The sequence below is a fragment of the Chiloscyllium punctatum genome, chromosome 52 (genome assembly GCF_047496795.1).
Source record: "Chiloscyllium punctatum isolate Juve2018m chromosome 52, sChiPun1.3, whole genome shotgun sequence".
Lineage (NCBI taxonomy): Eukaryota > Metazoa > Chordata > Chondrichthyes > Orectolobiformes > Hemiscylliidae > Chiloscyllium > Chiloscyllium punctatum.
Window position 1 is genome coordinate 13,463,068 of NC_092790.1, and position 22,691 is coordinate 13,485,758.

General features: G+C 42.1%; 1 protein-coding gene and 1 long non-coding RNA gene across 5 annotated transcripts in view; one reads left to right on the forward strand and one right to left on the reverse strand.

Annotated features, from left to right (window-relative positions):
- The first annotated feature begins 558 nt into the window (after positions 1–558).
- Positions 559–22,531, forward strand: LOC140470691 (histone H2B type 1-O-like). Of its 3 annotated transcripts, none has more exons than XM_072566714.1 (4): positions 559–728; positions 1,309–1,390; positions 9,372–9,473; positions 21,746–22,531. In XM_072566714.1, exon 4 carries the CDS (start codon positions 22,113–22,115, stop codon positions 22,491–22,493), a length of 381 nt encoding a protein of 126 aa, XP_072422815.1. In that variant the 5' UTR covers positions 559–728; positions 1,309–1,390; positions 9,372–9,473; positions 21,746–22,112; the 3' UTR covers positions 22,494–22,531. The 3 variants fall into 3 exon arrangements, with proteins under 3 accessions (XP_072422815.1, XP_072422814.1, XP_072422816.1); XM_072566713.1 differs by having other exon boundaries at positions 9,398–9,473; XM_072566715.1 differs by having other exon boundaries at positions 21,746–21,878.
- Positions 2,506–22,691, reverse strand: part of LOC140470800 (uncharacterized) — a 29,772-nt gene continuing 9,586 nt past the window's right edge. The window contains exons 1-3 of one of the 2 annotated variants that reach the window (XR_011956720.1): positions 4,455–5,089; positions 4,041–4,094; positions 2,506–2,797 (exon numbers count right to left, since the gene is read on the reverse strand). This is a non-coding gene — a long non-coding RNA (uncharacterized lncRNA). Of the gene's footprint in view, positions 2,798–4,040; positions 4,095–4,454; positions 5,090–22,691 lie in introns of those variants that run through there. The other variant, XR_011956721.1, reaches the window with a different exon arrangement.

Below are 22,691 nucleotides of genomic sequence, written 5' to 3' on the forward strand. Positions count from 1 at the left end.
TTTTTGCGCACGCCTCCTGAGCCAGAAACAGGGACGAACACTGTGAAGCAAGACTCTCTCCAATAGTTACATTCTGCCTTAATAAAAGTGTGTTCCACTTATTTCATTTACGTTACTATTTTCAACTTATGTTACTTTCTTAAAGGATTTAATATTTGTGGATGAGGGTCAGTAGGTTTAAATACCATAGTTAAAATAAGATCAGACGTGATGTTATTGAATGGGGGAGCACAGAGGATGGGCCGACTGGCCGCCAGCTTCTCTGCCCCCTGATCAGATTGTGAGAGAGCCGGAGGGAGGAGTTATTAACATGACCCGGGGATGAGCTCAATTGGAGCTTCATAAAGGGACACTATCCCAGCTTGAAACCTTCTCTACCCTTTCCCCCACAGCCTCAGTTCCTTTTGTCAAACTGAGAGAAAAGCGAATTGGGGAAATGACCAATTGATATTTGTTTCTGGGAATCATTGGGAAAGGCAGCGCATGCGTGATGCCGTCCCTCCTCCAATGTTGACTGTTCCTGAGTAGAGGAGCGCATGCGTGAGGCCATCCCCCAGCGCTGCCATTGAGGAGCATTTCCTCAGTGAGTACAAGAGGTTTGTTTGAAACAGACCGCAATGGAGAGATCAGCGCCCAGGGAAGGGAGGGAACAGCAGGCTCCTTCCAGCAGCACATCGGGATGGGAGCCTGGGACACAGAGGGGGCTCCGAGACCGGGATTGATTCGGGGTGAGTTCAGGGAGAACCGGGGGCTGTTTGTAAGAGGCCGAGCGGAGCAGGAACTGGTCCCGGAACTTGGAGTGAGCGGGCTGGGGGGAAGAGAGAGGCCTTTCTCGGGCTGTGTGTGGGCCTGCTGAGGGAGGCAGAGCGGGAAGAAGCTGCTGTGGGATATTCTAGTGGGTTTTAATCCCCTAAACACTGATGGGAATTCATTGTTTGGCTTCTGTTTCCCGCTGTTTGTTGCGAATAGACGTTGAATTGTTGGGGAATAAAGGGCAGTGTATCTAAATGTAATAGTAGTGCCAGCTGTTCTTCCTTCAACATTTAGGGTTTTTTTGGGAGCTGAACATTGAACTGTGTAATCATCTATTTTTGGAGCTGTGCATGTGCTGGTTAGTTTTCTTTCATCTGAGTAAACTGTTTCAGAATTTCGCAAACAGAAAAGGACTGGCAGCAGATCAATGTTGCTTTGGAACTAGACCTTGCTCTGTTTAAATACAGAAGTATCATGATCATGACCTGAATGTTGTGTTGATCGGTTGATGTCTTTCTACTCAGAAATGATGGTATCTCTCTCTTCTTCCTCCAGGCAAATATTTGATGGACCAAGATAATTTAATATTTCCTCAGTACAAAGCCAAGTATGACCATCTGCTTCTGCCAACCAGCAGGTATGTTACAGTTGTCAGATTGGAGAACATCCTTTCCACAGTCAGAGTGGATTGAGTCAGATACACATTGAGCTCAATTTCCAGAAATATGCTTTCAATCCAAGAGTCAGAAACAACTAATGAAATATTTTTAAAAATTTCTCTTTATACTTACGGCACAACATGTCAGTTTCAATAAATTCCATTATGCATAGCCAGTTATTATTTGCAACATCAGAAGAGGGATAGACTGTAACCTCATGAAATATACATTCAGGAATTACATTAATCCACATGTAGTAAAGGCAATTTTAAAGTTACAATCAAGGTGAACAAACCAGTCATGCTGTTACATTGTTACAACAAGGCAATATGAAGAGGATATTGAGTGCAGATGCAGAAAGTAACTTTGGTATTTTCAGTAACTGAGAAAGTCAAAATTACATTTTTGGTAAATCATTGTCCTGGAAAAGACACAACAATTAAACTATGTAAATTCCAAATGAACCTTTGGGCCAAAGCCTGATGTCGAGGGAGTGCTCATCGTGTGTGTACACGCCCACGACCACCATCTCCATCCCACCGCCATATGTGTGCTTGTTCGCGCGCACACACCATTCTATCTCCCACAGTGCTACTGACTGATTTAACAGTAGTTGCAAATTCGTACACCATCCTGAAATACACGTTACAACATCTAACAGTGATGAAGATCCATATAGACCACAACTAGCACAAAACATTTTATCAAACTGATTTCTGTTCCAATCTCTAATCTCTTGTGGGCGGCACGGTGGCACAGTGGTTAGCACTGCTGCCTCACAGCGCCGGAGACCCGGGTTCAATTCCCGCCTCAGGCGACTGACTGTGTGGAGTTTGCACGTTCTCCCCGTGTCTGCGTGGGTTTCCTCCGGGTGCTCCGGTTTTCGCCCACAGTCCAAAGATGTGCAGGTCAGGTGAATTGGCCATGCTAAATTGCCCGTAGTGTTAGGTAAGGGGTAGATGTAGGGGTATGGGTGGGTTACGCTTCGGTGGGGCGGTGTGGACTTGTTGGGCCGAAGGGCCTGTTTCCACACTGTAAGTAATCTAATCTTTAAAAAAAAAAGTAATCTAATCAAAGAGATCTACATCACAGAATACGTCTGTTCAGATTATTTAGTCTGCAATGTTCGAAAACAGTCTATAACAACACAGCTGATTGAAAGGGATTAGAATTGTTAATTCAATGAGTATTCCATTTTCATAGATTTTTCATGGCAGCAGAGAAGTTGTCATCCCTATCTGTGTCATAACACCATTCTCCATTTCATCATTTTGTAGGTTTTTTTTCGGTCCAGAAAGAGAGTTTTTCTTCTTCTTCTGTGTCTTTCAAAATTTGTTTCAAGAAATCAAGAATCCTGCATTCATCTTGACAATCTCTTCATTAACCTACAAAAAAAAATCAAGGAATCAGGATATAGTTTTGCCAAGGAGTCAATAGAATCAGATCATTACTATTTACACTAGTGCAGAAAGAAAGAGAAAGCTAAAATCGATAGGTTTGTCAAGCTGCTCCTTTATTTTAACCATCAAGAGTTGATTGTTCAATAAATCGAATTTGACTGTTTAAATATTCTTCACTGCCAATTGAAAATAAAAGACCTTTTGTTTTCCCCCGCCCTACCAGAGAGCAACACAAGTGTACTGCTAATGGTTTGCACCATATCCTGTCCAGATTGGTAAATAAAATAGAATTGAGCAATTCTCTTTTCTGCACAAGGAGCACTGTCTTCAGTCAGCTGTAATGCAGTTGAAGTGTTCACTTGGTTGCAAATTGATTCAGTTAATACCGATCATTAATTCATTGGTAAAGTATATCACAATGGAAAAATTGATAGCATCCTGAAAACCAGACCTTGATATCCCCACTGTTCCTGGTTAGACTCTGCACTATAGGAATTACAAAAGTCTATTGCTTTTCTCCCCTTGATTCTGAAGAAAAGCACAGATGCTTTTCTGCTGTAATGTGTTGCACGTTCACCTGTCCATGGATCCTATGGACTCTAAAACTAAAGCACATAGGCTCTGGACATTATCCAACTACGTATGGAATGAGCAGGCAGAGGAAGTGGTGGAGGCTGGTACAATTGCAACATCTAAGAGGCATTTGGATGGGTTTATGAATAGGAAGGGTTTGGAGGGATATGGGCTGGGTGTTGGCAGGTGGGGCTAGATTGGGTTGGGATATCTGGTTGGCGTGGACAGGTTGGACCGAAGGGTCTGTTTCCATGCTGTATATCTCTATGACTCTATGTACGAGGACAAATATTAGCAGATATAGAAACACATCAATTTTCACTAATGGGAACTGACTCCAGTGGCAATGGATAAAACCTCATTCATGTCAGGTAGCAGAAATTTAAAGAATTAATTGTGCTTGCAGTTACTAAAAGTGACATGTTTCAATTTAAATGACACTGAACCATTGTGAAATACAATAACCAAGAATAAGGACCATATTGGTATCAAGGATCAGCGACTGATTGATTGAATTCAGTTCTCACTCTCAGCCTGGTGCTGATGCAAACACACTTTATCCACACTCCCATTCTGGTTGAGGGCCTGAGTAATGCAGAAGCATTTCCATACATTTTAATGGGTGAAACACTGATTTATAAGGCATTAAACCTACCTCCGTGTATCAGATCATGACATGCAGAACTGGAAACATAGACAAATCATTGTCCTGGAAAAGACACAACAATTAAACTATGTAAATTCCAAATGAACCTCTGGGCCAAAGCCTCATGTCGAGAGAGTGCTCATCGTGTTTGTACACACCTGCAACCACCATCTCCATCCCAACCCCATATGTGTGCTTGTGCACGCACACACCATTCTATCTCCCACAGAGCTACTGACTGATTAACAATAGACAGACAGAAAATGTCAGTGTGGTATAGACTAATACTGTTCCTTTAAAGTGATACAGGTTGGCAGCACAGCAGAAAACTCACTCGCACTCAGCCAGTTAATGGTGAAAGGGAAAAAGAATGAAATTTCCATCCAGGTGTTTCCAAATATGGACAGTAATAAATTGACTCACCAAACCATTAATCGCTTCAGTTAGTGTTAGATGTTACATTTTACAGTGTCCAGCAGCAACTAATAAAGACTCTTGCATACACGAAACCTAAAAAAAAGTCTGAAAACAATAACATTCAGATTCATGGCAAAGGTAAACATTGAAGCAACATTAATCTCTCACACACACTGTTTGTGAATATTGATCGAGTTTATCCAACACTCAGACCAAACAAATACAACTCAACATGTAAAGAGAATGCAATTCACACACTCCACCTGATGCTGTTGCATACAAAACCAAACTGACACTATAGTTATTCAATGGTAGAATACTGCAGAACTAATCTCACATTAGCATTTACCTTGAGATACTGGCAGTGAGTGGATGAAGTTCAGACACCCAACAATTAGTGGAAATTAGTGTGGAGAACAGATGAACAACAGAATGTCCCAGTGCAGACACAATGGGCTGAATGGCTGTATCAATTCTGTGATTCTGTCATAAATCACAAAATGCAGAAGAGTTTAAGGCCCAACTACAACACCCTTAAAAACTCCTATCACGGAATGAATCTCAGTCACAGAGGATTCTTTTTCGTAAATTCATTTGTGGGATGAGGGCATCACTGGCTGGGCCAGGATTTATTGCCCAACCCTAACTGCTGAGGGGGTAGTTATGAGTCAACCACGTTGCTGCGGGTCTGGAGACACAAGGATAGCAGTTTCCTTACAGGACATTAGTGAACCCGATGGGTTTTCCTGACAATCAACCATAGATTCCTGGTGATGATTGGACTCTTAGAATATTATTGGCTGCCAGAAAATTAGGCAACTTTCATACATAAAAGAGTTGAAAGTAGTTGGTACTGATTGAGTACTTGACTCTCTCAGTCACACAGCAGAAACTGGCAAGTATAGATCAATTCCAAAACTCTCATACGGGCAGAAGAGAAACTGATCAATGAAGATTGACAGATGCTCTAACTGATTCATTCTGCAGAAACTGAAAAGGTGAGAATGATACATAAATACACACACAAACACACAAACACAAACACTGTCAGCTACAGTCTGCTTAATGCATTTGCACGTTTATAAATAAGATGCTGACAGATACAGATTCATAACTCCATCCTGAGATACCCAGAGCAGAATATAACAGGGACAGATTGGTCAATCGTACACATGTGCACACTGCAGGACATTTCAGAGGAAGACTGATAACTACATCCTCATCATCAAAACTTATTGGAACAGATTAATAACACTCCCTGTTTCAAATTGCATAAATTGACATGTACAGTTTGATAATGACACCCATGTTTACAGCACAGAAACTGACAGGTAGAAATTAATAACAAAAATTGCTGGAAAATCCACAGGTTTGGCAGCATTTGTAGAGGGAAATCAGACTTAACATTTGAGGTCTAGTGACCCCTCCTCAGAACTGATTGTGTATATATTCCTAGCTACCATTTGGTCTTCTCTATGCTGGAGAAACTGAGTGTAGATTGGGTGTACACTGTGCAGAACATCTACATTCAGTCCAGAAAGAAAATGTCCCTGAGCTTCTAGTAGCGTGCCGCTTCAACATACCACCCAATTCCCTGGCCAACATCTCTGTCTCAGGCTTGCTGCAGTGCTCCAGCAAAGTTCATTGCAAGCTGGAAGAACAGCACTTCATTTTCTGCTTGGGAACTCAACAGCCTTCTGGACTCAATATTGAATTCTACATCTTTAGAGCGAGGGCTCTTCCCGTACCATTACCCAAAACCCCTCTCACCACGCCGTGTTATCACAGGCTCTTCTATTGTACACCAAAACTCACTAACAATTTCTATTAATACCTACTACTGTCCTCGTCTGACTGTGATCCACTAGTTTATCTGTTCAACTGTTCTTCCCTCTCTTTGGATTCTATATCCACCCACCATTTACTCCCTTCCCTCCAACACACCCTATCTTCTGCAGAAAATCTAATATTTTCCTGGCTACCATCTCTTCACAGGAAGGGTTACTGGACTGGAAATTTTAACTCTGATTTCTGTCCACAGACTCTGTCAGACCTGCTGAGCTTTTCTAGCATTTGTTTTAGTTTCTGATTTCCAGCGTCTGCAGTTCTTTTGGTTTTCATTTAGAGATTAATAACTACGTTTTCATATTCACAGAGCAGAAATTACTAGGGAAAATTGATAACCACATTCACATGTTCACAAAAGAAATTCTGTCATGCAAACATTGATAAATGCACTCAGATTTACATTCCAGAGCCTGACCGGGAAGGGTTCTTAACTAAACAAAACATTCATGAAGCAAAAACTGACAGGGATTATTAAAAAGTAAATTCTCATATTCACATAGCAGAGCCTGGCAGACTTAGATTGACAATGACCCAAACACATTCAGTATTGAGTACAGTTGTTGGGAGGTCACCTGTGGCCTAACCAATGTCCTGTACAGCTGCAAGTTGGAATATTGCATGCAATTCTGGTCTCCTTCCTCTAAGAATGATATTGTGAATCTTGAAAGGGTTCAGAAACAATTTACAAGGATGTTGCCAGGTTTGGAGGATTTGAGCTATCAGGAGAGGTTGAATAGGCTAGGGCTACTTTCCCTGGAGCATCAGAGGCTGAGGGGGGACATTATAGAGGTTTATAAAATCATGAGGGGTGTGAAAAGGATAAATAAACAAAGTCTTTTCCCTGGGGTGGGGGAGTCCAGAACTAGAGGGCATAGGTTTAGGGTGAGAGGGGAACGATATAAAAGAAACCTAAGGGGCATGTTTTCATGCAGAGGGTGGTACTTGTATGGAATGACCTCCAGGAGGAAGTGGTGGAGGCTAGTACAATTGCGGCATTTAAAAGGCATCTAGATGTGTATATGAATAGGAAATATTTGGAGGGATGTGGGCCGGGTGCTGCGAGGTGGGACTAGATTGGGTTGGGATATTGAGCTGGCATGGAAAAGGTGGAGTGAAGGGTCTGTTTCCGTGCTGTACGTCTCTATGACTATGACTCTATGATATTCGCCAAGCAGATTTCCTCAGGTGGCTAAGGGAATTCAGCATGTCCATAAAGACTCTTGCAAACTTTTATAGATGCACCACAAATATTTGGATGTGTCACAGCGTAATATGGCTTCTGTTCTGCCCAAGACCACAAGAAACTACAGAGAGTTGTGACTCAGCCCAGTCCATCACTGAAAGCAGCCTTCCATCCAAAGGCTTCATTTCCACTTCCTCCTGTCTTGGGAAAGCAACCAACAACATGAAAGACCCATCCGACCCCAGTTATACGCTCCTCCACCCTGGTCTGTTAGGGGGAAAATACAGAAGTTTGAATACGCCATCAAACAGATTCAAGAACAGCTTCTGCGCTATTGTTAGACTTTTGAATGGATCTCTAAATTTTGATGCTAATCTCTGTCTGCACCTCTCTGCAGCTTTAACACTGTATTCTGTTCTATCACCTTGATGGATCTTGGATGAGATGATCTACCTGTAAGGTGCACAAAACAATACTTTTCAAATTATCTCAGGACATGTGAGAACAATGATCAAAATAAATGAATAACTGCAGTCTTATGTTCATATAGCAGAATCTGAGGGTACAGGCTGATAACTACAGTCACACAAACTTACAGGAAAAAAATGAATCAATACACTCAAAACACTGGAATTACAGAGCCTGACGGGGAAAGATTGATCACTGAACTCTATTGATCACTAATCAGAAGCTGATAGCAACAGATGAAAACTCAGCTCACACATTCACATAGCAGCGATAGACTGACAATTACTTAAATGTATTCACCAAGCAGAAATTGACAGCTGTAGATTGATAACTATATTTATGTATTCACGCAGCAGAGTCTGAAAGGTACAGATTGAGTTACACTCACTTTGACAAAGAAGATAACTGTACTCCCACATTCACATCGCTGAAACTGACCACTCCAGTTTGATTAATACACCCATATTCACAGCAGAAGCTGATGATTACTGATCAAGAACTGAATTCACATATTGACAGGGAAGAAACTGACAGGGACAGGTTGGTATCGACTCTCTCAAATTGACGTGGTAGAAACAGATTGACAAAGACACTCTAGTGTCAAAGAGCAAAACCTGACAGGTACTGTTTGATAACTGCATTCACACATTTGTATAGCTAAAGCAGACAAATAGAGATCAATATCTACATTCACACAGAAGAAACTGATGGGTACAATTTGATGACTGCATATAATATTTATACAGCAAACACTGACAGGTAGATACTGATAATGACACTCGCGTTCTCATAGCTGAAACTGACAGGTACATATTGATGACTAAACCCTCACATCCCAATCAGTGAAACACATAGGGACTGATTTTATTTATTTAAAATATATTTAACAACCAGTCCTGCAAGTTTGTTCTGCTTGGATATATGAGTAGTTATCAATCCATACCTGTCAGTTAATGCTATGTGAATGTGTGAGTGTAGTTATTAATCTGTCCCTGTCAGTGTCTGCAATGCCAAAATGTAAATATATTTACCAGATTGTGACAGGGACAGATTGATAACTACATTCACTCACACATTTGCACAGCTTATACTGATAGGGACAGGTTGATAGTTGAACTCCCACATTCAGCTCGCAGGAACTGACAGGTATGGATTAATAAGGAAACTCTCAGATCTTGATATGCACTTGTGTTGGGTAGCCCTATTGTGGAGCTGTGGAGGTGTGGGTTCATATCTGGTTCTCAGTGAATTGGTATAGATATTTTTATTACAATCACCAGACAAAGAGCAGCTCAGGCCAAGGATAGAATCAGACCTGTAGTTCTGTTGGACTTGCCGGTTTGAAAGAGAAACAGTCTTATGATTATTAAATGAATGTTACATTCGAAGGTTTGACACTGCCAAACGTAATTTTGATTTTGCAGGAGATGTCTCTTCTGTCTTCCTCCAGAAAAATACTTGAAGGACCAAGACATATTCCCTTGGGGCAAAGCCAAGTGTGATCAGTTCCTTCTAACAAACAGCAGGTATGTTACCATTGTCAGACTAAAGAATGTCCTTTCCACAGTCACAGAGCAGTTTGAATTCGATGCACAGTCAGCTCAATTTGAAACAGAGTCAAATACCACCAAGGAATTGCAATTTTTTAAAAATCTCTCTCCATTCTCCATGCACATCACCCCATTTCCAATAAATGTTATTATTCACAGCCATATAGTCATTGATTTATACAGTACAGAAACAGACACTTCAGCTGTACTCATCCATGCCAACCAGATAGTGGGTGGCACGGTGGCACAGTGGTTAGCACTGCGGTCTCACAGCACCAGAGACCCAGGTTCAATTCCTGCCTCAGGCAACTGACTGTGTCGAGTTTGCACATTCTCCCCGTGTCTGCGTGGATTTCCTCCGGGTGCTCCGGTTTCCTCCCACGGTCCAAAAATGTGCAGGTTAGGTAATTTGGTCATGCCAAATTGCCCGTAGTGTTAGGTGAAGAGGTAAATATAGGGGAATGGGTCTGGGTGGGTTGGGCTTCGGCGGGTTGGTGTGGACTTGTTGGGCCGAAGGGCCTGTTTCTACACTGTAAGTAATCTGTAAAAAAAAATCCTGAACTAATCCAGTCTCATTTGCCAGCATGTGGCCCATATCCTTCTAAAACCTTCTTATTATTGTATCCAACCAAGTGCCTTTTAAATGGTGTCATTGTACCAGTCTCCACCAATTTCTCTGGCAGCTCATTCTATACACACACTACGTCACATTGAAAAAATTGCCCTCCAGATCCCTTTTAGATCTTCCCCTCTAACCCTAAGTCTATGCCCTCTCACTCTGGACTCCCCTGCCCCAGGGAATAAATGTTGTCTATTTATCCTACCCATAGCTCTCATGATTTTATAAACCTCTATTAGGTTACCCCTCCAAAAATAACCTTAAGCCTATTCAACATCTCCCGGTACCTCAAATACTCCAACCTTGGCAACATCCTTGTAAATCCTTTCTGAACCCCTTCAAGTTTCACAATATCTTTCCGATAGGTTGGAGACTAGAATTGCATGCAATATTCCAACAGTGGCCTAACTAATATCCTGTACAGCCGCAGCATGATCTCCCAACTCTTGTAATCAATTCACTGACCAATAAAGGAAAGCATACCAAACGCCACCTTCACTATCCTATCAACCTGCAACTCCACTTTCAAGGAGCTATGAACCTGCACTCCAAGGTCTCTTTGTTCAGCAACACTCCCTAGGACCTGATCATTAAGTGTATAAGTCTTGCTAAGATTTGCTTTCCCAAAATGCAGCACCTCACATTTATCTAAATTAAACTCCATCTGCCACTTCTCAGCCCACTGGTCCATCTGATCAAGATCTTGTTGTAATCTGTGCTAATCTTCTTTGCTGTCCATTACACTCCAATTTTGGTGTCATCTGCATACTTACTAACTCTACCTCTTGTCAGGTGGGTCAGTGGGCTGAGGAGTGGCAGTTGTAGTTCAGTTTACATACATTTTGAGAAGGCAAACCAAGACACTAATTCCACACTTAATGGTAGGGCACTGGGGAGTGTTGCTGAACGAAGAAACCTCAGTGTGCCAGTGAATATTTCCTTGAATGTACTCCAACAGGTTTATTTGGAAGCACTAGCTTTCAAAGCACTTTTCCTTCATCAACCGCCTGATGAAGGTGCAGTGCTTCAAAAGCTAGTGTTTCCAAATAAACCTGTTGGACAAAAACCTGGTGTTGTCTCATTTTTCACTTTGTCCACCTGAGTCCAATACTGGCACCTCAAAGTCCATGAAATTAGCTGCAGATAGACAGGGTGGTGAAGAAGGCATTTGGCGGGCTTGCCTTCATTGTTCAGAATACTGACTGTCGGAGTTGGGACGTCATCTGGTAGCTGTGCAGGATATTGGTGAATCCATTTTTAGGAGATTGTGTATAATTCTCATCAACCTGCTACAGGAAGGATGTTGTTAAACTTGAGGTGGTACCGTAAAGATTTACAAGCATGTTATAGAAATATAGAGTCATACAGCAAAGAAACAAACCCTTTGGCCCACCATGTCCATGATGTTCAACAAACACCAAACTGCATTCGTCCCATTTACCTGCACTTGGCCACTAACTGACGAGACCCTGGCCTATTAAAGGCACGTCCAGATGCTGCTTAAATGCTGTGCAAGTACCCAACCACCCTCTCAGGCAGAATGTTCCAAACTTTACCCACCCTCTGGGTCAAAATATTTTTCTCACATTTCCTCTAAGCTGTTTTCTCCTCAACATCAACTTGTGCCCTCTGGACTTAGACACATCGGTCATGGGGAGGAAAGATTTTCTCAATCTACTCTGCCTACATTTCTGATAATCTGGTATTCTTCAGTCAGATCCTCCCTGAGTCTTCTCTGCTCCAAGAAAACAAAACTCAGCTTATCCAGTCTTGCCTCATAACGGTGACTTTCCAACCCACTGCACCCTCTCCAGTACAATCACATCCTTCTGATAGGGTGGCAGTCAGACCTGCACACAGTTTTCCATCTGTGGCCTAATCAATGTTCTATAAAGTTGTCGTAAGCGTGCCTTGCTTTTAAATTGTACAGCTCAGGTAATAAAGGCCAGCATTGTGTATGCCTTCTTCAGCAGCCTGTCCACCTGTGCTGTTTCCTTCTGGGATCTATAGACTTGTATACCAAGGTCCCTTTGTTCCTCAGTACTCCCTCAGGACTTACCCTTCATTGTGTAATTCTTTCACTTATTAGACCTCCTAAAATACATTATCTCACACTTACCAGGAATATCAGAGCCATTGTTCTGCCGGCTGTACTCGTACTGTAGCCTGAGACCATCCCCCTCACTGTCAACAAGTGCTGCCAATTTTCATGTCGAAGAAGAGCGAACAGTACAGCACAGTCACATGCCCTTTGCCCTCCAAGCCTGCACCAACACGTTTTGCACTTCCACACTAAAATCTCATCTACAAACATAGTAATTGTACCTTCTGCATTCACATCCAAGTTGTTAATGTACAGAACAAACAACAAGGATCCCTGTGGGACACCGCTGGTCACAGGCTTCCAATCACAAACACAACCCATCACCATCACACTTTGCATCCTGTCTGCAAGCTAATTTCAGATCCAGTTTGCTTAAGACTCCAAGAGTCTATCTTCGACCAGTCTTTTATACGGGACTTTGTCAAAGGCTATCAGGGTGGCCTGTACCTGCCAGAATAGAGTGGCCCATATCTGTTTACACAAATTGGCCGATAAGTGTAAAGTAGAATTAAACAGCAGGACATGCGAGACAATGGCAGAAACTAAGCACATCAGTCTGTTCTCACACAGTAAGACTTAATGATACCATTGAACAAGCCACTCAGAGGACAGTAAGAAGGACCCAGCCTGTTCCCATTCGAAACTGTCCTGACCAGCAGACCGAAGGTCTGATAAATGAGTAACTCCAGCCACATTAAATGAAAGGGAGTTATGTCAGTAAATGAACAGGCACCAGCTGTACAATACAGCCCATTAAACCCCTATAACAACTGAGGGGGCAACAGCTAAAGTTATCTTATACTACTCCATTCAAATGTGTAAAGTCACACAGTTATGAAACAAACTGTATAAGAGAAAATAAAATTGCAAATTTTTAGCAAATACTGCAAAATTAACTGTTTTTTCTTCAAATATAATAAGGATTTTGGGGCATGTAAGTGGAACAATAGAATTTGATTAAAATTAAATACAATGAATAACAGCATTCAGGATGTCCCTCAAGATAAGCGCGACTGACAGAAACCCGAAGGAGTATAGCAAGTAACTCTGGAATGTGAACAAATACAATACGTAGAAAGATCCCAAGGCAGAGGGATTACAGTATCTGCTAATCACCTTGAGATCATGTGAACCTGGAGCTGTCCAATGGATGCCCATCATTGATTAGGTGTCTCATAGGATAGGGTATGCAAAGAAAGAGGGAGGAACATATTAATCACGCTGTTTGTAATTGTTCACAGAATGTGTACAATAAATACTGCTTTCCTTATTGTAAAAGCAGAGTGTGCCATGGATCTCTCTTCTGAGGCTAGTCTCAGGGGAAGATCCTTTGGCCCTCTCCCTGCATTAACCAGTTTCTTCTTGAATAAACACCTACCACTTACCTGAATCCTGCCTGCCTCCTGAGTCTTTCATCTCTGGTCAGGGATTATGCTCCTACAGAGGCCTTACTGTAGTCCATGTAAACTACATCAACTATATTCGTTGCCAGGACTGGAGGATTTGAGTTATGGAGAGAGGCCGAATAGGCAATAGACAATAGACAATAGACAATAGATGCAGGAGTAGGCCATTCTGCCCTTCGAGCCTGCACCACCATTCAATATGATCATGGCTGATCATTCCTAATCAGTATCCTGTTCCAGCCTTATCTCCATACCCCTTGACTCCACTATCTTTAAGAGCTCTATCCAATTCTTTCTTAAAAGAATCCAGAGACTGGGCCTCCACTGCCCTCTGGGGCAGAGCATTCCACACAGCCACCACTCTCTGGGTGAAGTAGTTTCTCCTCATCTCTGTCCTAAATGGTCTACCCCGTATTTTTAAGTTGTGTCCTCTGGTTCGGCATTCCCCCATCAACGGAAATATGTTCCCTCCTGCCAGAGTGTCCAGTCCTTTCATAATCCTATACGTTTCAATCAGATCCCCTCTCAGTCTTCTAAACTCAAGGGTATACAAGCCCAGTCGCTTCAGTCTTTCAGTGTAAGGCAATCCTGCCATTCCAGGAATTGACCTTGTGAACCTACGCTGCACACCCTCAATAGCCAGAATGTCTTTCCTCAAATTTGGAGACCAGAACTGTACACAGTACTCCAGGTGTGGTCTCACCAGGGCCCTGTACAGCTGCAGAAGCACCTCTTTGCTTCTATACTCAATCCCTCTTGTTATGAAGGCCAGCATGCTATTAGCCTTCTTCACGACCTACTGTACCTGCATGCTTGCCTTCATTGACTGGTGGACAAGAACACCCAGATCTCTCTGAACAGCCCCTTTACCTAATTTGATACCATTGAGGTAGTAATCTGCCTTCCTGTTCTTGCCACCAAAGTGGATAACCAGACATTTATCCACATTAAACTGCATCTGCCATGCATCTGCCCACTCACCTAACTTGTCCAGGTCACCCTGTAATCCCCTAACATCCTCATCACATTTCACCCTACCACCTAGCTTTGTGTCATCAGCAAATTTGCTAATGTTATTGCTGATACCATCTTCTATATCATTTACATATATTGTAAAAAGCTGCGGTCCCAGCACGGATCCCTGCGGTACCCCACTGGTCACTGCCTGCCATTTCGAAATGGAGCCGTTAATCACTACCCTTTGTTTCCTCTTAGCCAACCAATTCTCTATCCAATCTAGTACTTTGCCCCCAATCCCGTGCGCCCTAATTTTACTCACTAACCTCTTGTGTGGGACTTTATCAAAAGCTTTCTGAAAGTCCAGGTACACTACATCCACTGGATCTCCCTCGTCTATCTTCCGAGTTACATCCTCAAAAAATTCAAGAAGATTAGTCAAGCATGATTTCCCCTTCATAAATCCATGCTGACTCTGTCCTATCCTGTTACTATTTTCCAGATGTGCCGTAATTTCATCCTTTATAATAGACTCCAGCATCTTTCCCACCACTGAGGTCAGACTAACTGGTCTATAATTTCCTGCTTTCTCCCGCCCACCCTTCTTAAAAAGTGGCACAACATTAGCCACCCTCCAATCCTCAGGAACCAACCCCGATTCTATTGAACTCTGGAAAATAATCACCAGCGCATCCACGATTTTCCGAGCCACCTCCTTCCGTACCCTGGGATGCAGGCCATCAGGTCCCGGAGACTTATCAACCTTCAGACCTAACAGTCTCTCCAACACCAAATCCTGGCAAATAGAAATTCCCTTAAGTTCAGGTCCTTCAGCCACTGTTACCTCAGGGAGATTGCTTGTGTCTTCCCCAGTGAACACAGATCTGAAGTACCCATTTAATTCCTCTGCCATTTCTTCGTTCCCAGTAATATATTCCCCTGCTTCTGTCTTCAAGGGCCCAATTTTTGTCCTAACCATTTTTTTGCCTTGGACATACCTAAAAAAGCTTTTACTATCCTCCTTTATATTCTTGGCCAGTTTACCTTCGTACCTCATTTTTTCTCTGCGTATTTCCTTCTTACTAATCCTCTGTTGTTCTTTAAAAGCTTCCCAGTCCTCCGTTTTCCCGCTTATCTTCGCTAAGTTATACTTTTTCTCTTTTAACCTTATATGTTTCTTTACTTCCCTTGTCAGCCACGGCCGCCCATGTCTCCTCCTGGGATCTTTCTTCCTTTTAGGAATGAACTGATCCTGCATCTTCTGCATTATACACAGAAATATCCGCCATTGTTCCTCCATGGTCTTCCCTGTTAAGGTATTGAACCATTGAACTTTGGCCAGTTGTTCGTTCCTCCTGGACTGTCTGAGGCTGAGGTATGACCTTACCAAGGTTAAGAAAATCATGAGTGACATTGAGAGGGTGAATACGCAAGGTCTTTTTTCTAATGTTGGGAAGACTAAAAATAGAGGGCATAGGTTTAAGGTGAGAGGGAAACGATTTAAAAAGCACGTGTGGAGTTACTTTATCATTGCAGAGGGTGGTGCTTGTATGGAATGAGCTACCAGAGGAAGTGGAGGTGGTGGGTACAATTACAACCTTACGTAGGCACCTGGATTGGTACACGAATAGGAAGGGTTTAGAGGGAGGCAGACCAAATGCTGGCAAATGGGACTTGGTCAGATTAGGATCTCTGGTCAGCACTAACAACTTGGACCAAAGGACCTGTTTCTGTGCTGTACAACTGTATGACACTCTGAAGGCCAGACCTTGATATCACTACCCCCAGTTAGACTCCACATTATCAGAATTGGAAAGGTCCATTGCTTTTCCCACTTGACTTTTAAGAACAGCACAGACTCGTTTCTGTGACAATGTGTTACAGCTTTACTTGTCTGTGAATCCTACAGATACAAACCATTACAGAAAATAAGATCTTTCCCATTCACTTCAGGAAACATGAACTGAGAACTCTCTCCTGTCCCACTCTACTAACTGGCTGTCCACTTTACAGCAAACATTTAAACTGCTCAGTAACACAACGCAGGAAGACTGAAGAAGGGTCAAGTGAGTATGGGCATCCTCCCTGTGTCATAACTGTTCCTTTCAAAACTCTCTTTTTTTAATATATATATAAAATCTGTGTATACACACAATGGAGAACAGCCTGAGTAGTCAACATTAAAGTTTAGTTTTTAAGTTCTTCACTAGACAACGTGGCTCTACTCTGTGGCGGCCTGTCACATCTGAGCAGAGTTTTGAAGGACCAGTCCCATTGAATAGCACAGACTGACAGGTAGATAGTAATTCCCAAGTACACAAGACGTACAAGTGAATGGAAGGGCAGAGCAATTAGTTGCTGACTGCGCCAGTTATTGTCCTTATTCATGTAATGAAGGGTGTGAAGGAAACTGATTTCTGAACGCAACAAAGAATGAGATAGTGTCAATACACAGTGCGTATAGAATAACTTGCAAAGCACATAAATATTGTCAGGTTAGTAGGTCCACAGGCAAAAATAGAAAAATCATGCCTGCAAGGATCACATGGTTGGGAGAGCTAGCATTTCATTAATGAAGTTAAACAGGACAGGGTAAGAGTGAAATATGTCAGTCCCAGTGTACAAGTGAACTTCTAATCAAATTTAAATGCATGGTATCACATTGGTCAAAAAGTAAACTCCACTCGTTTATTCAGAAATACTGAGCCCCCCCCATTGCATGGTCACAATGTATTCCAGTTATGGAGGGAAAGAAGTAAATAAACATTCAGATTAAGTATTCATCCAATTATCTCACCATGGTTTAAACTTGCTGTCTGACTCTATGACTGTATGTAATTCATGTATCAGTTCTGTTTGTCCAGACTGGAGGAATTAGATAGCAGGCCAAATGTCAGATTGAAACAAACGTCGCAATTTAATTTGTTTCCACAAAGTGAAAACAGAACACATCTCTTACAAAATGACTGAATAAATACTTTGTTTTCAAGTGGTCCAAAGGGAAATGAAATATTGACCTGAAAAAGTACACATTCAGACAGATACCGAGAGATTATTGGACACAATGAAAAAGCTCTCATAAAGTGTTCTTGTTATAAACATATGAACAATAAATCCAAAATGCACATTCAGAATATAACTTAGAATTACAAACCGTACCATAGAATAAAAGTTGTGGAAATTGTCCAATCTGCTCTACACTGTCAGAGACTGACAATGGTATTAAAAAGTCTCACTTTCATTTACAGTACATAGAATTTCTCCAGTGCAGATAGAGGTCATTTGGCCCATCCCTCTACAACAACTCCAAAGCGAATCACACCTAGGTGTAGACCCCACCCTATCCCCATAACTCCACGTTTACCATAGTTAACCCACTGACACTGCACATCCTTGAAGACTACATGACAATTTACCATGGCTAATCCAGCAAACCTGCACATGTTTGGACCATGCAGAAAAACAAGAGCACTCAGAGGAAACCCATGGAGACACGGGCAGAACATGCAAACTGCACACAGATAATGAAGCATGGTTGGAATTGAATCTGTGTCCCTGGCACCACTGTGCCACCATGCCATCCTGATATGGATGGCAATTGATGAAATCTTATTCATTTTTGAGCAACATAGATTTGAAGTAAAAAGAGCTCCTGCAGTTTCTGCAAGTGTCAGAACAAGTAACAGACAAATATATAAGTACACTCACTTATTCACAGAGCACAAACTGACAGGTACAGATACTTTCAGGTACAGATGCACTCATCCATTCATATGGTTGAAACTGTCAGGGATAGACTGATGATTGCACAAACACATTCACATTGCAGAAACCGACAGGTACATTTTGATAATACACTCACATAATCCCAGAGGAAAGTCTGACAGGTATATATTGATAACTACATTCATTTAGAACCTAATGAGGCAGATTGATAACTAAAATCACATTGACATAGCAAAATCTGACAGGTAGAGGCTGGTAATGACATTCTCATTTTCACACAGCAGAATCTGACAGGGGCAGATAGATAATTGGACTGTCATCTTCACATCACAGAAACTGACAGGGAGAGATAGATAATTAGACAGTCATATTCAAATTACAGAAACTGATGGACAGATCAATAACTACACTTCCATATTCACAGATCAGAAATTGACAGGTACAAATGGATAGGCAAAGATGAGGACTGCAGATGCTGGAGATTAGAATTGGGAGTGCGGTGCTGGAAAAGCACAGCAGGTCAGGAAGCATCCAAGGAGCAGGATAATTGACGTTTTGTTTAAAAGCCCTTCATCAGTACAGTGGATAACTACACCAATACATTCACATCGAAGAAACTCACAGGAAAAGAATGATAACTAAACTCATGTATTCCTGTCACTGAAAGCAACAGGTATATTTTAATATACACCCCACATGTTCACTTCGTAGAAGATGGCAGGTTGACACTGATAACTACGTTCACATTTTAACAATGCAGAAACAGACAGACGATTGATTAAACTATCCCATTTACAGACTAGAAACTGTCATATTCACACAGTAGAAACCAACAGGTATAGGGTGATAACTTCACTCAAGTATGCACATAGCAGAATCTTACAGGGAGAGGGTGATACCTGTCCTCACATATTCACATAGCAGAAGCTTAGAGCTGCAGATTGATACATAAGCTCTCATTGTACGTATAAAATGGTTGGGTATATTCTCATTGGAAAAGATCTGAATGGAGTTGACAGAGTTGATGCTGGGAGTATGTCGATGCTCATAGAGAATCCTGAGTAAGGGACACAGTTTTGAAAAGGAAGCCCTCTATCTAAGAAAGCAATGCAGAACATTATCCCCTTGTTCAGTTCCACAGAGAGCAGTTAGGGTTGAGTTATCAGCTTAATTTATGCTAATGTAGCCATATATCTTTTTTGATCCACAAGGAAGTCTTGGTTATGGGCACTAAACATCAAAATGAGCTGAAGACCATAACTAAAGCCTTTGTGATCTGTTCTCATGACAGGGTACACACAGGCAGATAGAAATGTCACAGAATTCTCATGCTTCTTATGGTCTTCTGCTTTGAGATATTTAAAGTGATACACGATTTAAAGAAATTAATAACTACAGCATATACACTGTATCTGCAGCATCATTCACCATACACTTTATCATTAACTTACTGATACGTGTGTGCTCACAGATCGCATACTGATCGATTCAGTTATAAGTTACCCTGATGTATCAAGGATGAAGTGAAAAAAAAGGATTAACTACCCATTTCATCAGAAACTTTGAGATGTTGAGATATTTGCTCTCTGTCATGCCAGTGATTGACTGAAACTGAATAAATACAAGGTTAGAAACAATAAACTGGCATTTACAGAATGAAATACTGAGTCAGTTGCAAAGTAATAAATTGTTAGGATATAATACGGGATTACCTTACACTGAAAGACTGAAGCCACTGGGCTTGTATACCCTTGAGTTTAGAAGACTGAGAGGGGATCTGATTGAGACATTTAAGATTATGAAAGGATTGGACACTCTGACAGCGGGAAACATGTATCCGCTGGTGGGTGAGTGCCGAATCAGAGGACACAGCTTAAAAATACGGGGTAGACCATTTAGGACAGAGATGCGGAGAAACTTCTTCACCCAGAGAGTGGTGTCTGTGTGGAATGCTCTGCCCCAGAGGGCAGTGGAGGCCCAGTCTCTGGATTCATTTAAGAAAGATTTGGATAGAGCCCTCAAAGATAGTGGAATCAAGGGTTACGGAGATAAGGCAGGAAGAGGATACTGATTAGGAATGATCAGCCATGATCATATTGAATGGTGGTGCAGGCTCGAAGGGCTGAATGGCCTACTCCTGCACCTATTGTCTATTGCCTGTTGTCTAATACATTAGCTAGAAACTGGCATAAACAATGTCACATCCACAGTGACATTGCAGATATTGTCAGGAACAATGTACAAAGTATTATCCTTAATCAAAATGCTGCAGTTATACATACAAACCCGACTTCACTTTGCAGAAGCTAATATTCATAGGGTTTGGGAGTGGAGGGTAGTGAGCCCTACCTGAGTCTGTCCAAAGTGGTACTTTCAAAATTGACACTGGCAGAGTAAAGCAACAAGGTACACTTCAGAAGGTTTGAGGTACAGTCCAGTAACAGACTGACATGTTAAGACTGTGAAATAGAGTCTAGAAAAATACATCCCAGAAACAGACGGGCACAGATTGGAGTCGACAGTGTGGTGCTGGAAAAGCACAGCAGGTCAGGCAGCATCCGAGGAGCAGGAGAATCGTTGTTTAAAGCATAAGCATTTCATCTCGACGTTTTGGGCATAAGCCTCTGATCCCCAGCATCTGCAGTTCTCATTTTCTCCTGGGGGCACAGATTGGAGGAATATTTCCAAGTGACTAGCAAATAGTGTAACGTTTTACCGCTCACATCAGTATTTGATGGTTACTGAATAAAACCTGTCTTGAAATAACACTGACTATTAGATGGAGGACCAGAGCCTCATTGGGCAGATGTTGAGTTAATGCAAAATGTGTAAATTAGGACATGACAGATATAAAGTTAAAGTAATAAGCACTACCGCAGTTAGGCGGTAGTGTGGGGTAAATATATTTTAAAAACAGCAATGTTAAGGGCACTGCTTGTCACTGTCCACTTGGGTGTTTTCCCTTTTGAGAGCTGTATCAGTGTGTGTGTGCACGTGCAAAAAGAAGAAAACAAAAGTTAAAGTGACGCATACATAAAGCATGCTGACAGTTGCTGGTGAACAGGCATTCGCGTAAGACTGAGAAATGTTGTAAGTCCCGAATTGAAAAGTGCAGCAACGTGGTTCAGTTACACTGCACGTACTTTCAAAGTACACAGTTATCGATACACATTTATCAGTCAAGGTCTCAAAAATATATTCATCCCACAGTCAAGACGTGACTCAACTCGTGACTCAAGGAAAGTATCACATCGTAATTTTTCTTATCATTTCTCTTCAACTCCGTGCAATTGAGAACGAGATGCATCAACCCCAAGTGTAGAAAACATTCACAGTCAGGTTCCAGTGGTACGTGTAACTTGACAACAAATGTAATCGCAATTTCGAATGCATGAGAGTGTTTTTTTCACAGTGACATGTTCTATGTTAATTCCAGCCTATACAGAGGAACAGAAACAGACATGCGGAGCTAGAAACACATCATCACAACAAGCAAAAGGAAACCGAGCCAATACCACAGTCACTTTCTGTATCACAGTCACAAAACAGTCTTCCTCAGTCAGACTGACAGGAACAGAATCACCATCCACTTCACATTTCGTTGCAGATCCTGACGGATCCACATGAGATCTCTCATTAACCAATTGGAGAGACTCAATGTTTGGGCATGACTCTATGTAAGGTACCCACTCAGGAGCCAGGCTTTCCTCCATCCTTCATTAGCATTGCTGACGCCATCAGTCTATAAAGAGGGAACTTCGAGCCCGTTTTTCTTTATTCTGTTACTGACAGTGAGCGGCGCTATGGCTGATGAGAAGAAAGCTCAGCAAACCTCAAAGAAGGGCGGGAAGAAAATCATCAAGAAGGCGCCAACGAAGGGCGGCAAGAAGAGGAAAAGGACTAGGAAAGAAAGTTACTCCATCTATATCTACAAAGTGATGAAGCAGGTTCACCCCGACACCGGCATCTCCTCCAAGGCCATGAGCATCATGAACTCGTTCGTCAACGATATTTTCGAGCGTATCGCGGGGGAGGCTTCCCGCCTGGCCCATTACAACAAGCGCAGCACCATCAGCTCCCGGGAGATCCAGACCGCCGTGCGGCTGCTGCTGCCTGGGGAGTTGGCCAAGCACGCCGTGTCGGAGGGTACAAAGGCGGTGACCAAGTACACCAGCTCCAAGTGAAGGACCGCACTGCACTGAAACAAATACATCCACAACCCAAAGGCTCTTATAAGAGCCACCCACAACATCCCTGAGACAGCAGAACCATTTCTTTAAGAGTTCTTTATTTTAGTTTCCATGTGATTTTTGATAAGGCGTTTCAACTTCTCGTACTATATGTTTTTGTGTTAGTAAGTATTTTGCAAATTATTCGCGAGT

What these genes read in the sequence shown, in the direction of transcription:
- LOC140470691 (XM_072566714.1), top strand. Translation starts at nt 22,113, where the DNA reads ATGGCTGATGAGAAGAAAGCTCAGCAAACCTCAAAGAAGGGCGGGAAG.